Source organism: Pseudophryne corroboree, chromosome 8, assembly GCF_028390025.1.
Source record: "Pseudophryne corroboree isolate aPseCor3 chromosome 8, aPseCor3.hap2, whole genome shotgun sequence".
Lineage (NCBI taxonomy): Eukaryota > Metazoa > Chordata > Amphibia > Anura > Myobatrachidae > Pseudophryne > Pseudophryne corroboree.
In genome coordinates, this window is record NC_086451.1 from 116568736 (window position 1) to 116584638 (window position 15903).

General features: G+C 46.9%; 1 protein-coding gene across 1 annotated transcript in view; it reads left to right on the forward strand.

The window, feature by feature from the left end:
* The first annotated feature begins 434 nt into the window (after positions 1-434).
* The window catches only part of ARPC5L (actin related protein 2/3 complex subunit 5 like), a 79182-nt gene continuing 63713 nt past the window's right edge, over positions 435-15903 (forward strand). Inside the window, exon 1 of the mRNA XM_063936881.1 lies at positions 435-940. Within this exon, the coding sequence (XP_063792951.1) occupies positions 795-940 (146 nt within the window). The 5' untranslated portion in view covers positions 435-794. The remainder of the gene's footprint in view (positions 941-15903) is intronic.

The following is a 15903-nucleotide window of genomic DNA, read 5'->3' on the forward strand; positions in this document are numbered from 1 at the left end:
GTTATCAAGCCTTGGAGAGTGATAAATAGCACGGTGATATAGTACTAGCCAACCGGCTCCTAACTGTAATTTTTCAAACACAGCCTGTGACATGGAATTTAGAAGCTGATTGGTTGGTAGTTTATCACCGTGCTCTCAAGGCTTGATAAATGGGGTCCTTTATGTGTAAAATGTTGGAGGGGATGGGGCTAGTGGAGAGAGCAAGTGCTTAGGGATGCAAAATAACATGATGATAATAATAATAATAATAATAATAATAATAATAACAACAATAACAACAACAACAGCAGCAGCTGCACCGTGTAACGAGAAGCATAGGGCAGAGGGTATTTAGTCATAGCCTGGGAGGCCAGAGGGCGCATCCGCCTCTAACATGTCAGCCCCTCAGGTTACTGGGCCACAGTTGCTAGGCAACAAGTATCCGCCATGTTGCTTCTCCCTCCCCCTGTGGGGCCGCTGATGCGTTTCCGGTTCCTTTGCACTCTCCGCCCGCCGGAGTCACCGGAAGCGGAGGGAGCCGGGCGGACAGGAACGGAAAGCCCGTGACAGCCACCAGAGCCGCCACCTCCCTCCGTGTCACCCCAAATCCCCCCTCCCCCCGTCACTCAGGGCAGCGTGGTGTCTCCAGTCACCCCATTCTGCCGGGCCACCTGCTCCATCACCTGTCACCCGATTCCTGCAGCTGCCGTCGCCCTTCTATAGTATTGCCAGAAGCAGCAGGGCTCGTCACCCACACCACCACCCCTCCCCTGCCAGGTGTCACATCCCCAGCACCCGGTGCCCGGCTCCCCGCCATGGCCAAGAACACCCTGTCGTCGCGTTTCCGCAAGCTGGACATCGATGAGTACGACGAGAACAAGTTCGTGGACGATCAGCTGCAGGAGGAGCCGGCGGAGCCCCAGGAACCAGACGAGGGGGAGGTGGACGGACTGATCAGGCAATATCCTTCTGGTGGTGGGAGATGCTCCCTGGTACTCAGCTGGGCAGGTGGAAGGAAGGGGCTGCCGGGGGTGGGGAGGCTGGGGACGGTGCATGCAGCAGGGCAGGTTACACCCACACACCTGACAGCTCAACTAAATATTATATATTATACAGTACAGGGTTTAAGGATATCCATGGCAGTGTGCAGATGCTTAAATAAAAATGAATGAGGTACTACTGGAGTCACCTATGCTCAAGCATGGGTATCCTTGAGACCTGCACTGATAGAGTAACCGGAGGGCCGAGTTTAGGAATACAGTGACAGCAGCACCGCTGCATCCAGGTGTCATGCAGTGGGTGGCTTTTACAGCACTGCTACACTGTGGTTCTCTAGCTGGGGTGGAACTACAAGTTCCAGCAACTGCTGCTGGTGCATGTTAGATGTTGAGGGTCCTTGACAGCAGAAGAGCCATTGTTTGTGTAGGTTGGTTCTGAAGTGTCACTTCTGTGAGACATTTTTTTTTTTTGATTGTGAACAAATGATAAAATGAGTTCGCCTGTCTGTGACTGGGGAAAATGCTGATTTGTATGTGTGTGGTAATGCATTATGTGCTGTAGTGTTTAGTTTCTTGATAACTTTTTTACTAAGATTTTAACTGATTTTCTTTTCAAAGACTGTATATGGTACAATAACTACTTGTGGTGCAGGGATGGTATTTCAATAAGTTAGGAGCATGGGAATTGGTGTCCATAGTCAGAAATGTACGTAGCTGTAGAGACATAGATGTAGCCACGTTTTTAAAGCCGTATAAGTACACTTGCACCGCCATGTAATGATGTTATTGTCTGCCACTGGCATGGGAGTAACTTCAGTATCGAAGGGCTCTCACCCACCACACCCTAGTTGTGTTTGTCTTGTAAGCGTTGTAAAAAAAGGACTGTCTTGTATTAGTAATGTGTACTCTGTTCTTCTTTGGTTTATAGAGTCACTGTGGCTACAGCATTTATGTTCTTGTGTATACACAACATCTTTTGCTGATTGCACAGTAGAATCTATTCTGACAACAATATAGGATGTGCCAATGAGACCTATTTACTAACCCCAATAAAACTTTGGACTTGGCTTGATCGATCCCATTAATATATGCTGTAATTTCTTTTAATAAAGCTATAGGGGAGATTTATCAAAGTATGGGGAATGTCAAAGTTCACACCAATCAGCTCTTAACTGGCATTTTACAGGCTGTGTTTGAAAGACAACAGCAGCTGATTGGTTGGGACTTTTTCTCTTTGTTTTTTCTCTCTTCAAACTTTGATAAACATAACCCTATGTAGCGTATTGTCACATTTGTGTCAAGATTTTGTTCATCTGGCAAAAACTATCCTTACTGCCTGTGAAATGTTTGGTGGACTAGGTAGATCTGCTAACCATGTTTCATGGGCACATTTTTACACATGTCTAATGGTCCCTACACACTGGCAGATAATTCTGAAAGACATGAACGAGATAACGTTTATATCTTTCAGTGTGGAGACACCAGCGATGAACGATGCGCGGCCCCGCACTCGTTCATCGCCGGTGCCCCGTTGCTTGTGCATGCAGGCCAGTATGGATGAGATCGTCCATATTTGCCTGCACTACTATGAAGCCGGGAGACGGGGGGAGTGAAGAAACTTTACTCCCCCCATCACTGCCCCCCCCCCCCCAGCGCCTAGTCGCCCGTTGGCCGTATTTGCCGTCGGGCAGCTCGGCGCCGGATCTATCAGTGTGTAGGGCCCTTAAGTGTTTGAGGGGCAAGCCACCTATTCATAACTTCCCTATTCATTATTCTAAGTTTGTGTTTATTGCTGTGTCAGGGTGCCTGTAACTATGCACCTTTACTCTGTATCTTATCATATCTTTCTATATGTGAACAATTAACAACTATGTTCATGTTGGAGGTAGAGCTCGTTTTGCTCCCATTGCAAGGTTTCACTTTTAACCTGTAGAGGAATGCGGGAAAACTTGTGATGTCATCACTACCGTAGATGCCCGATACGTGGCCAGCCACTATGCCCTGGGTGCATTTTGTCAAATTAACATTTTTCAGGGGGGAAAAAATGATAACCAGGGCTTGACAAATCCCGGGAGCCAGGTAGCCATGGCCCCTAGATTTTGCTGCCTGGCTACCAGATTGTGGAGGAAGGAAGCAGATCCTCTTTAGCCCCAAAAGCCCCAGCGGAGGTTTTTGGAGGCATGCTTGTATGGCGGCGGCCATTTCTTGCACAGAAGTGCATATGCTGAGTGTCCGTCCTGGCATGCTGTGCCTTTCTGTCCCATTCTGCTCTGTCTGCTGTCTCCAAACTCCGTCTGCATAGAGATCTCCAATAAGAGGGTCTATGTGTGGCCAGGGATTGCGGCATCGGAGAGGTAGTGATGTGGCCACAGGGTAGTAGGTATTGTTTGCCCAGGGGGAGGCTGTAGAGTAGTTGTTTGCCTGGGGGTATCCCCTTATTTGTGTGGCCATGGGCTACTAACCCGTGGGGGTTAACTGCTCATTTATGTGGCCGAGGGGGCTATCTGTACTGTAGTGTGGATGCGGAGGGCTGGTATGCCAGGGGGTAACCCCTTAGTTGTGTGTCCGTGGAGGTTGGTTTGCCTGTGGAGTGGGAAGCTGTTCAGTATTGTGGCTGTGGTGGGGTAATGGGGTTTCAGTTGCTTTTTTTGGGAGAGGGAGGGGGGGTGCTTTGTATGTTTTAAATGTATTAAAGTCTTGGCACTGAAGAGAATTTTTGACATCATGACATCTGTAGCTTGAGCCATGTGCAGTCAGTAGAGTAGAGCTTGATATGTTGTACTTATGCTGTCTGATCTTCTGATTGTAAATGAGGCTGATTTGATTTGCTGTGCTGACAAGCGTCTGATGTTATATACACACATTTACTTAGTGTTGTCAGTTTGCATGGAGGATCTGCTCACAGTCCCACATCACGCTGCAGGTTTTCCGTGCATTCTTTCTGTATACTCGGCAGCACGTAGTGAATAATTATTTCAGCGCTGGCTGTGCTCTGGTTTATACATACCCGCTGTGCTGTCAGATCGAAGTTTTGTTCCAAATTCCCTATTTTAGAAGTTCACTGAATATAGGTGCTAAAAATAGATTTGTGACTGGGCGCCCAGTTTGAAGTGACATTTGGATTCCCATGAGAAGTATTAAGCCTGCCATCTACAGTGATTCAGTACAGCCGTTCATTGCTATGTAAGACATGGAAAATGTCCCTTCAGCTATTTTGCTTTTATCGAATACATTAGACTTTGTTAGCCTTTTAACCTGGAGCACTTTCTGTTATGGTGTACAGGTGGTGTTATCTATAGCAACCAATCAGATTCTTTCTGTCATTTTTGTAGTGTACTTTAGAACAGTGATGGATAACCTGCTGTACTTCTGGGGGTCTATTCAATTCTAGTCATAACTGCCGTCTAGTCGGAAAGACAGCAGTTTCCGACCTTTTTAGGTCGAATCATGATTTGACCTATTAAATGGGGCTGTCGTTTTTCCAACAGGTCGCAATTCCGACTTGTCGAAAAACACGTGGATTGGCGGAATAGCTGCGGATCCTCATGTTTTGTCGGATTTGCGGCCAAATCCGACAGGTTTTAGCCCTGTTTTTGACAATGTCAATCCGACTTTTAAAAATGTTGGCTTGATATTGTCGGAAAAAGCCAAAACCTGTCGGATTTGGCCTCAAATTGAATACTGAACTGCCGGATACTATCTGACCTCAATTGAACAGACCCCAATGACTACATATGTTGCTCTCCAGCCTTTAAAGGGATGCACATTACCCATATGTTTTTTAAGAAGGCACTCCCACATCACTCAGCCTAGAATGCCCTCACATGTCCTGTAGTTGTTCCATGACTTCACCAAATGCCAGTCTGACCCCTCACTGGCTCCAAACCAGCCTCACATGCCCCGATCACCACTTGTCATAAAGGATCCAAATGTCACCCTTATATTTAATTGATTCTGCTTTAAAAAGAAAATACCTTTTACGGCACAATATTGTTTAAGTGATCCATAATGTCTTCTTAAAGGTAACTTAGAAGTAATTTCCTTTTAAATACAGATTTCAGTGCAGAAAAACCTTACATTATCCTCATGATGTAAACATAATAGATGAGAGTTTGGAATTATTGCTACAGGATTGTTTCAATATCTCGTCATCCCATTCTGAATCACGCAGTAGTTGAAAACGGTTTTCTTAATCTGTGTATGGTCAAACTGGATAATCGTAGTTTAGCTATCGCTTTAATGTGAATGTTCCCCATCTATCCATCTATATGTGTACATATTGTAAATTACATTTAAATTCATACAATTGCTGCATGCGTGGGTACCTTTAGGCTATATCTAAACAGATGTTTTATGTTATTAGAGAAAAAAAGGATGCTGGGGACTCCGTAAGGACCATGGGGTATAGACGGGCTCCGCAGGAGACATGGGCACTATAAAGAACTTTAGATGGGTGTGCACTGGCTTCTCCCTCTATGCCCCTCCTCCAGACCTCAGTTAAAGAACTGTGCCCAGAGGAGACGGACAGTACGAGGAAAGGAATTTTGTTAATCTAAGGGCGAGATACATACCAGCCCACACCATCCACACCGTACAACATGGAATATACGAAACCAGTCAACAGTATGAACAAACAGCATCAGCCAGAGACTGATCTCAACTGTAACATAACCCTTATGTAAGCAACAACTATATACAAGCCTTGCAGAAATAGTCTGCACTGGGACGGGCGCCCAGCATCCTCTACGGACTACGAGAAAAAGATTTACCGGTAGGTTTAAAATCTTATTTTCTCTTACGTCCTAGAGGATGCTGGGGACGCCGTAAGGACCATGGGGATCATACCAAAGCTCCAGACCGGGCGGAAGAGTGCGGATGACTCTGCAGCACCGATTGAGCAAACATGAGGTCCTCATTAGCCAGGGTATCAAACTTGTAGAATTTTGCAAAAGTGTTTGAACCCGACCAAGTAGCTGCCCGGCAAAGCTGTAATGCCGAGACGCCTCGGGCAGCCGCCCAAGAAGAGCCCACCTTCCTAGTGGAATGGGCCTTTACCGAATTAGGTAATGGCAATCCAGATGTAGAATGAGCCTGCTGAATCGTGTTACAGATCCAGCGAGCAATAGTCTGCTTAGAAGCAGGAGCGCCAACCTTGTTGGCCGCATACAGGACAAACAGTGCCTCTGTTTTCCTAACTCGAGCCGTCCTGGCTACATAAATTTTTAAGGCCCTGACTACATCAAGGGACTTGGAATCCTCCAAGTCACCCGTAGCCACAGGCACCACAATAGGTTGGTTCATCTGAAACGACGAAACCACCTTAGGTAGAAATTGAGGACGAGTTCTCAATTCTGCTCGATCCACATGGGAGCGATGGCGCGTAGCGTGACCGCTGCGCGGTTCCTCAGTGAAGATCTGAAGTCTTCTGCCGCCTGTGAAGTCTTCTTTCTTCTTATACTCACCCGGCTTCTATCTTCCGGCTCTGTGAGGAGGACGGCAGCGCGGCTCCGGGACGAACAGCGAGGACGACACCTGTGTTCCGACCCTCTGGAGCTAATGGTGTCCAGTAGCCTAAGAAGCAGAGCCTATCAGTTAAGTAGGTCTGCTTCTCTCCCCTCAGTCCCACGATGCAGGGAGCCTGTTGCCAGCAGTGCTCCCTGAAAATAAAAAACCTAACAAAATTCTTTATCAGAGAAACTCAGGAGAGCTCCCCAGCAGTGCACCCAGTCTCCTCTGGGCACAGGAACTAACTGAGGTCTGGAGGAGGGGCATAGAGGGAGGAGCCAGTTCACACCCATCTAAAGTCTTAGAGTGCCCATGTCTCCTGCAGAGCCCGTCTATACCCCATAGTCCTTACGGAGTCCGTCTATACCCCATAGTCCTTACGGAGTCCCTAGCATCCTCTAGGACGTAAGAGAGAAAATAATAATAATAATAATAATTAAAAAAAAAAATATATATATATATATATATATATATATCCCAGCTTGGGTCATTGGTTTGGTCACATGCTGCGATTGTAACACTATGCAATTTGACCTCACATGTGAGTAGACAGATTGTCCAAGATGTGTCCGTATGGGTTTTAGGTTCAGCAGCTGGATCACATCTGGCATTAGTAAGGCCTATTCTTTTTGTTGAAAGATGATTTGTAAGCCTATTGTATTGCTAGGTTCATTATTAGGCAATAGTCGTATGGGGCTACATGTTGAGGAACTGTGACAAGTGCCTGATGCTGGCTGTGATATTAAGCTTGTATAACCAATATTCATCAGTGATAAATTTGCAGCTAATAGTCCCATCACTGCAGAGGTATAACTATGGTGGCTAATCCCGGCATCCCAGGATTTTGGCCTAAAATTGGCTGGGATTGGAGCTGGGATTCGGAAGCAGCCACAAACTGTTTTTCTTTTTGTTTGTTTTTCTTCAATGCGGGAAACATTAAGCATCTTCAGGAGGCTCAGACGCTGCCCAGTTCCCTCCTCCTGGCTTCTCCTTGCCCCTGGCTGGGCACACTGTTCCTTGTTATATGATGTCAGAGGTCACGCTCTGCAGCCTGATGTCAGCAGCATGCACCACCTGGACTGCCCACACCGCTCCGCAGTCCTGTAAGTGGATCCCTGGGTCCTAGACGGGACCGGTTTACATTGCTGGGAAGGGCAAAGTGTGTGGTTCTTACATGTGCTTTTCATACTCGTCACATATGAAGAATCATTTGAATGTGCAGTTCTCCATGTGAGCACATAACTGATCTACCTTCCAAAGTGTGCGCCACTATTCTGGTCTATGATATAAAACCCGTACTAGGATAGTAATGGGTTACCGGCGGCCGGGATCCCGACGAACAGCATCCTGATCCCGGCCGCTGAATGCCGGCTGGGGTGGGGGGGGTGGGGGTGGCGGCGAGTGCAACGAGTCCTGTTGCGGGCTTGCTGCGCTAGCCATGCTGGGGGCTCAGTGGGTTCTATTTGCACACCCACGAGTGTCGCATCCCGATAGTAACCTATACTGTATTAGTCACGTAATAGTAGGCACATCCCTGCATACTATAGCATTTGTGCTGCGGTTTGCAGTGGCCTTCAGTGATTTTGTTGGAGTGAGCAGTGTGGCAGGAGCTCACAGTGTAACGTAGCTGTTTCTAGCCTTTACGTTGTGCATACCTTGAATGCAGGAGAGTATGTCATGATGTGTGAGCTACAATAACAGGACATGCTGTTTGCTCTAGTTAATACCAAGGCAATAACCAGAAATTTTAGTGTCCGATAAGAACAGAGGATGTTGTATTGTTTTACATTTAGGGCACGTCAAATTACACCAATCGCATCCTGATTTTTGTACGCAGCTCTGAGTGTGTAAACAAGCCTCCCCTGTTACAGCTATCGTAAGAGCGGAATATACATATAGTTACTCATGGCACAAGTTGGCTTGCTCCTAACTGAATGAACCCATTATGTGTTAAGTCACGGTGACTCATTTCAGTGTAGCTTTATTCGATTAAATTAAATATGCATGATATTTGTTAGCTAGCAGTAAAAGATTTAAAAAAAGAAAAACTGGAATGGAATTGTAATTTTTACCTCTGCACTTCTGATCTTCTTTAAAAAAGAAAAAAAGGCAGCTGTTACAGGTAGCAGTACAAAATCATGTAGATTTTCATACACAATTCCCAAACACTTCTTTTTTTAGAACATATTGGTTCATTATGGTCACCTAATCCCAAGTAAATTGGACTGAACTTGGACCCAGTGCACTACTGGCAGCATTATCACATCTATATGCAGTATGATGTGTATCAGTGTTTCTCTTACGTCCTAGAGGATGCTGGGGTCCACATTAGTACCATGGGGTATAGACTGGTCCACCCGGAACCACTGGCACTTTAAGAGTTTGAGAGTGTGGGCTGGCTTCTCCCTCTATGCCCCTCCTACCAGACTCAATTTAGAAAACGTGCCCGGAGGAGCCGGTCACAGCTAGGGAAGCTCCTAGAGCTTCTTTAGATTTATTTTTTTCTAAGAGTTATTTAGGCACAGGGCAACAGCCTCCCTGTTTTGTGGGACCAAGGGGGGGAGGTAGTGTCTGCCCTGAGGGGTCTGAGCCACTATCTCCGCTGACAGGACACTGAGCTCCTGAGGGTGATGATCGTTAGCCGCCCCAGGCAACCGCTCACTCCCGCAGCATGCCGCCACCCCCTTACAGATCCAGAAGATTCCGGTGGCGAGTGAGTCACCGGCCCCCCTGGCAAGCGATGAGCCGGTGTGAAAATGGCGGCAACAGGGTAGGATTGCAGTATTAACTGCGCTCCGGAGGCTCAGCGGTACATAGAGCAGCGCTGTGAGGGGCGCCCTGAGCCAGCGCCTATACCCTACACTGGTCGTAAGCCTGTCAGGGACCTCGGTTACACTGCCAGCAACAATGGTCAGGCCAGTATAAAACACTGAAGAGCTGGAAGCAGCGCCATGTTAAAGGGACGGAGCTTCTCAAAGCGGACCCAGCAGCGTTCAGCGCCATTTTCCTGCCTGCAGATCCTCTACAGAGACACTGACAGGGAGAGCTGTCCCTCCAAGCACTATCCTGTGCTGTACCCGGGGGTTGTAGAAGGGGAGGAGGCTGTGTAAATACTGCGTAGTCTATTAAGGTACACAGTAAGCGCCAGGTAGTGGTATTGTATCTACCTAGGAAAGCGCTGTGTGTGGGTTGGCTCCAATCTCTGTGTTTCTCTGTGGCATACTTGGGGGGAAACTGTGTCTGACATTTCCCTGTATGTTGTCTCACATAGCCATGTCTAAGGACTCTGGGGCAGATGTATGAAGCCTGGAGAAGTTATAAAGAAGAGATAAGTGGAAGGTGATAACGAACCAGCCAATCATTACAGGTTTAAAAAATAACAGTTAGGAGTTGATTGGCTGGTGCGTTATCACCTTCCACCTATCACTTCTTTATCACTGCTTTAACACTTCTCCAGGCTTAATACATCTACCCCTCTGTCTCTTATGCTGCAGAGGACATTTCCTCTCAGGAGGAATCCATTCCACAGGAATGTAATGTCTTATCTCAGATCCCTATTAACGAGCCTGAGTGGTTAACCTCTATTAAGGGTATGATCTCTCGGATCTCTACTAGGGTAGCTCATACTGAGACTGAAACTCAGGTTTTAAAGAAATCTATGGTAGTTTGGTCAGGTTCTGTCCCTATTCCTTCAAAATCCCCTAGCATATACCCACAGAAACGTGCACTTGCCCAGATTATGCAAGATGACACGGATACCGACTCTGACACGGCAGACTGTGACGGGGATGTGCTGAGGGGGGCGGCATCCCTTGCAAAAGGGGTGCAGCTAATGATTGAGGCCATTAGATATGTGTTAAATATTAATGACACAACACCTGAGCAGGTTGAGGAGGCTTACTTAACAGACCATAAGAAAGCCTTGCTAACCTTCCCTGCGTCTAAAGAATTAAACACTTTATTTGAAAAATCCTGGGAAAACCCGGAGAAAAAATTCCAGATCCCAAAAAGGGTTCTGGTTGCTTTTCCCTTCCCTGAGGAAGATAGGAAAAAATGGGAAAACACACCCATAGTTGACACATCTGTTTCCAGACTGTCAAAAAAGGTGGTTTTACTTGTCCCCGGATCTACCGCGTTAGAAGAACCGGCGGATCGTAAGATTGAGACTACGCTCAAATCCATGGCTCTCTAAAGCTATAGTAAAGTGGTCAGACACATTACTAGAGGATTTGGATTCACTGGATAGAAGTGACATTGAATTGTTTTTACGTAACATACAGGATTCTGTGGGATTAATGGTGGAATCCATGAAGGACCTGGGTACGCTGACTGCAAGGATATCTTTCATGTCTGTCTCAGCTTGCAGGGGACTCTGACTACGCCAATGGTCTGCAGAGGCGGAATCCAGGAGAAGTGTGGAGAACCTACCCTACACAGGTCAGGCTCTATTTGGGGAAGCATTGGATGCGTGGATTTCCACGGCAACCGTGGGTAAGTCACCTTTTCTTCCTTCACCTTCTACGAAGAAACCTTTTTCTTCATCGGCATCGCAGTCCTTTCGGACCGCTAAGACAAAGTGTCTGAGCTTCCTACCACCTTCTTTAGAGGTGGGCGGGCAAAATCCCAAAAGCCTGCACCCGCAGGCTCCCAGAACCAGAAGCCTACTTCTGGTACCTCAAAATCCTCAGCTTGACGGTGGACCACGCAGCCTGGAGGATAGGCTGGTGGGGGCGAGACTCAGACGTTTCATCCACGTCTGGGTGTCGTCCGGCCTGGATCCCTGGGTACAGGATATTGTGTCCCAGGAGTACAGACTGGAGTTTCAAGAGACCCCACCTCACCGATTCTTCAAATCAGGCTTGCCAGCTTTACTGACAGACAGAACTGTCCTACTGGAAGCTATCCAGAAATTGGAAAGGTCAAAGGTCGTTGTCCCAGTTCCACCTCATATGCACAACATGGGTTACTATTCAAACCTTTTTGGGGTACCAAAACCGGATGGTTCGGTCAGACCAATTTTGAACTTGAAATCGTTAAACCCTTATCTAAGGGAGTTCAAATTCAAAATGGAATCTCTGAGAGCGGTGATCTCAGGTCTGGAGGAGGGGGAGTTTCTGGTATCCTTAGATTTCAAGGATGCGTATCTCCACATTCCGATTTGGCCTCCGCACTAGGCTTATCTCAGATTTGCACTGTTAGACAGTCACTATCAGTTTCAGGCACTGCCATTCGGTCTCTCCACGGCACTGAGGGTGTTCACGAAGATGATGGCAGAGATGATGGTTCTTCTCCACAGACAGGGAGTGAACATAATTCCATACCTGGACGATCTGCTGATAAACGCGTCCAGGGAGAAGCTGTTGCAGTCCATTGTGCTCACGACTCATCTGCTCAGGGTCCATGGTTGAATCCTTAACCTTCCAAAGTCACATTTGGAGCCAACAAGGAGATTCTTTCCTGGGGATGATCCTCGACACGGAAGTGCAGAGGGTGTTTCTACCGGAGGAGAAAGCGTTGGTGATACAGTCAATGGTCCGGGATGTCCTGAAGCCAGCCCGGGTATCGATTCATCAGTGCATTCGTCTTCTGGGGAAGATGGTTGTCTCTTACGAGGCTCTGCAGTTCGGATGGTTCATGCTCGATCCTTCCAATTGGATCTCCTAGACAAGTGGTCGGGTTCTCATCTACACATGCACCTGAGGATACGTCTGTCGCCGAAAGCAAGGATTTCACTCCTGGTGGCTACAAATGCCTCACCTTCTGGAGGGCTGTAGGTTTGGGATTCAGGACTGGATCCTTTTATCCACGGATGCAAGTCTCCGGGGCTGGGGCGCAGTCACTCAAGGGAAACCTTCCAAGGAAGGTGGTCAAGCCTGGAATCCGGTCTTCCAATAAACATTCTGGAACTAAGAGCCGTGTACAACGGTCTTCTACAAGCGGCACATCTTCTGAAAGATCAGGCCATTTAGGTTCAGTCGGACAATGTGACGACGATGGCTTACATAAACCAACAAGGCGGAACGAAGAGCAGAGCTGCAATGTCAGAGGTAACAAAAATCATTCTCTGGGCAGAAAAGCACGCAGTGGCGCTGTCGGCTATCTTCATTCCGGGAGTGGATAACTGGGAAGCGGACTTCCTCAGCAGACACAATCTCCATCCAGGAGAGTGGGGTCTCCATCCAGAGGTGTTTACGGAGGTGACAAATCTTAGGGGGGGTTCCTCAAATAGACATGATGGCCTCCCGCCTCAACAAAAAACTTTTTCGGTATTGCTCCATGTCAAGAGACCCGCAGGCAGTGGCGGTGGACGCCCTGGTAACTCTGTGAGTGTACCAGTCGATGTACATGTTTCCTCGACTTCCACTAATTCCAAGAATCTTAAAGCTCATAAGGAGAACAGGAGTTCATGCATTCCTCATTGCTCCGGATTGGCCAAGAAGGGCTCGGTATGCGGATCTTCTGGATCTACTGCTGGAAGAGCCAAGGCCTCTTCCTCTTCGGGAGGACCTGCTGCAGCAGGAGCCGTTCGCTTATCAAGACTTACCGCAGCTACGTTTGATGGCATGGAGGTTGAACGCCAGATCTTAGCTCGGATGGCCATTCCGAACAAGGTATTCCTACCCAGATATAGGCTAGGAAAGGAGTAACATCTAAACATTACCATCGCATTTGGAAAAACAATGTATCTTGGTGTGAGTCCAAGAAGTTTCCTACGGTGGAGTTTCTACTCGGACGTTTTCTCCTCTTCTTGCAAGCGGGTGTGGAAATGGGCCTGCGGTTTGGATCCGTAAAGGTACAGATTTCAGCCCTATCCATTTTCTTCCAGAAACAGTTGGCTTCCCTCCCTGAGGTTCAGACTTTTTTGAAAGGGGTTCTGCACATCCAGCCTCCCTTTGTGCCACCTACGGCGCCCTGGGATCTTAACGTGGTGTTACAGTTCTTCCAATTGGATTGGCTCGAGCCTCTACCGGAGGTTGAGGTCAAGTTTCTCACGTGGAAGGCTGTCACTTTGTTGGCCTTAGCTTCTGCTAGACGTGTGTCGGAGTTGGGGGCTTTGTCCTGTAAGAGCCCCTACTTGATCTTCCATGAAGATAGAGCTGAGCTTCGGACATGTCAGCAGTTTGTTCCGAAGGTTGTGTCTGCATTTCATATCAACCAACCTATTGTGGTGCCAGTTGCGACTGACTCCTCAATTTCATCAAAGCCCTTAGATTTTGTAAGGGCTCTAAAAATCTATGTGAGGAGGACTGCTTGTCACAGAAAATCGGACTCTGTTTGTCCTGTGTGATCTCAAGAAAATTGGGTGTCCTGCTTCTAAGCAGACGATCTCTCGCTGGATCAGGTTCACTATCCAGCATGCGTATTCTGCGGCAGGCTTGCCAAACATATACTCCACAATGTCTTTTTTTAAAGACTCTTCCGAAGCTTGGCATTACGTGAACAACAAACTAGGCCATAATCCCCTATGATCGGAATGGTTGCCAATCTGGGGTAACCCAATGTTCACCCCAGGTATTGAAAATCCAGCTTTTCTACGCTTCCGAATAAAAGGCTTAAAAGCAATTTCCCAAGTGTTTGATCCAGGGGGGAATGTAATCCCATATGCAAAACTTCAAGATCTCTATGGCCTTCCTACTTCTGTCTTATTTGCTTATATTCAATTGAGATATTATGTATTATCTCTTCCACTACCTTCTCGACCTACCACTCCATTAGACCCTTTGGACCGTATTTTTCATAAATGTAAGTTAAACAAATACAAACCAAAAATTATATATCTAGCTTTATGACAACCTTATAGAGAAAAAAATTGGAAACATACAGAGTTGTGGTATAAAGACATTCCTTTATTGCTACATGAAGACACGTTTCATTATTATTATTCAGTGCTGTGTACTGTACACTCTTCAGTGTTACAGGAGGTCCATGTTAAAATTACCTATAGGGCATATATATCTCAAAAACAACGCAGTCATTTTGTGCCTGAGGAAGATGGGCGGTGTCCTAAATGCAAGGCATCGTCGGCAACTCTTTTACATAATCTCTGGTCCTGCTGACACAAATTTTGGAACAAAATTATAAATTTCATAAATGTAACCTTTTATCTGAAGGTGTCATTACACCCAGTACCCTTATTATTTGTTAATTTTGATATATGGCACCTTCAGACATGTGAACGGTACTTAGTGCCAATACTGACCATTATAGTAACTGTGGCTGAAATACATGTTTGACAAATATGACACCCTCTCTGAATCCCTACTTATTTCTCTAAAGATTTCTCGCAAATGGGGACCTTACCTAAACTCTACCCCTGAGGAAGTGTAACAACCTCATCATAACCCGATTTACACCCTCTCACACACAATTTTTGGGTCCTAAATAAGTATTTTTTTCGCCCCTTTTGGTGGTGATACTATGATTACGTTATAGAAGATGTCTTACATTTTATGTATTTTCTAAATTTTCTAGATAATATTTTCTAATATGTTGGACAGATTATTGTACATGATTATGCATGGACATTGATCAATTACTTCCGGTGTCTCCCCCCACCCCCCCCCCCCCTTCCTCTCTTATTTCACCCCCTCCCTGAACTATTCTGCAACCCCCCTCCCCAGACAATATTACATTAATGTTTGGTGTTTTCTATTGGAAGATTTGAAGGTTCTCACTGATTCTTATATTTTGTACCTGCGAATGTCTTTTGCAGAGGAACAACATGGAATGCCTTTTTCTGTATCTGTTTCTGTGTATACGACTGCTCCCCACTGTGGGACATAATTCCTTTGTTTCTCTAACGTCCTAGAGCAGGCATTCCCAACCGCGGTCCTCAAGGCACACCAACAGTACAGGTTTTAGTGATATCCAGGCTTCAGCATAGATGGTTAAATCAAAATAACTGAGGTGCTAATTAAGTCACCTGTGTCCAAGCCTGGATATCACTAAAACCAGGACTGTTAGTGTGCCTTGAGGACCGCGGTTGGGAAACACTGTCCTAGAGGATGCTGGGGACTCCGTAAGGACCATGGGGAAGAGACGGGCTCCGCAGGAGACATGGGTACCCCAAGAAAGAATTTAGTTCCTGGTGTGCACTGGCTCCTCCCTCTCTGCCCCTCCTCCAGACCTCAGTTTGATTCTGTGCCCAGAGGAGCTGGGTGCTTTTCAGTGAGCTCTCCTGAGTTTGCTGATAGAAAGTTTTTTGTTAGGTTTTTTATTTTCAGGGAGCTCTGCTGGCAACAGACTCCCTGCATCGTGGGACTGAGGGGAGAGAAGCAGCCCTACTCTCTGAAGCTAGGTCCTGCTTCTTAGGCTACTGGACACCATTAGCTCCAGAGGGATCGGTACGCAGGATCTCACCATCGCCGTCCGTCCCAGAGCCGCGCCGCCGTCCCCCTCGCAGAGCCGGAAGACTGAAGCC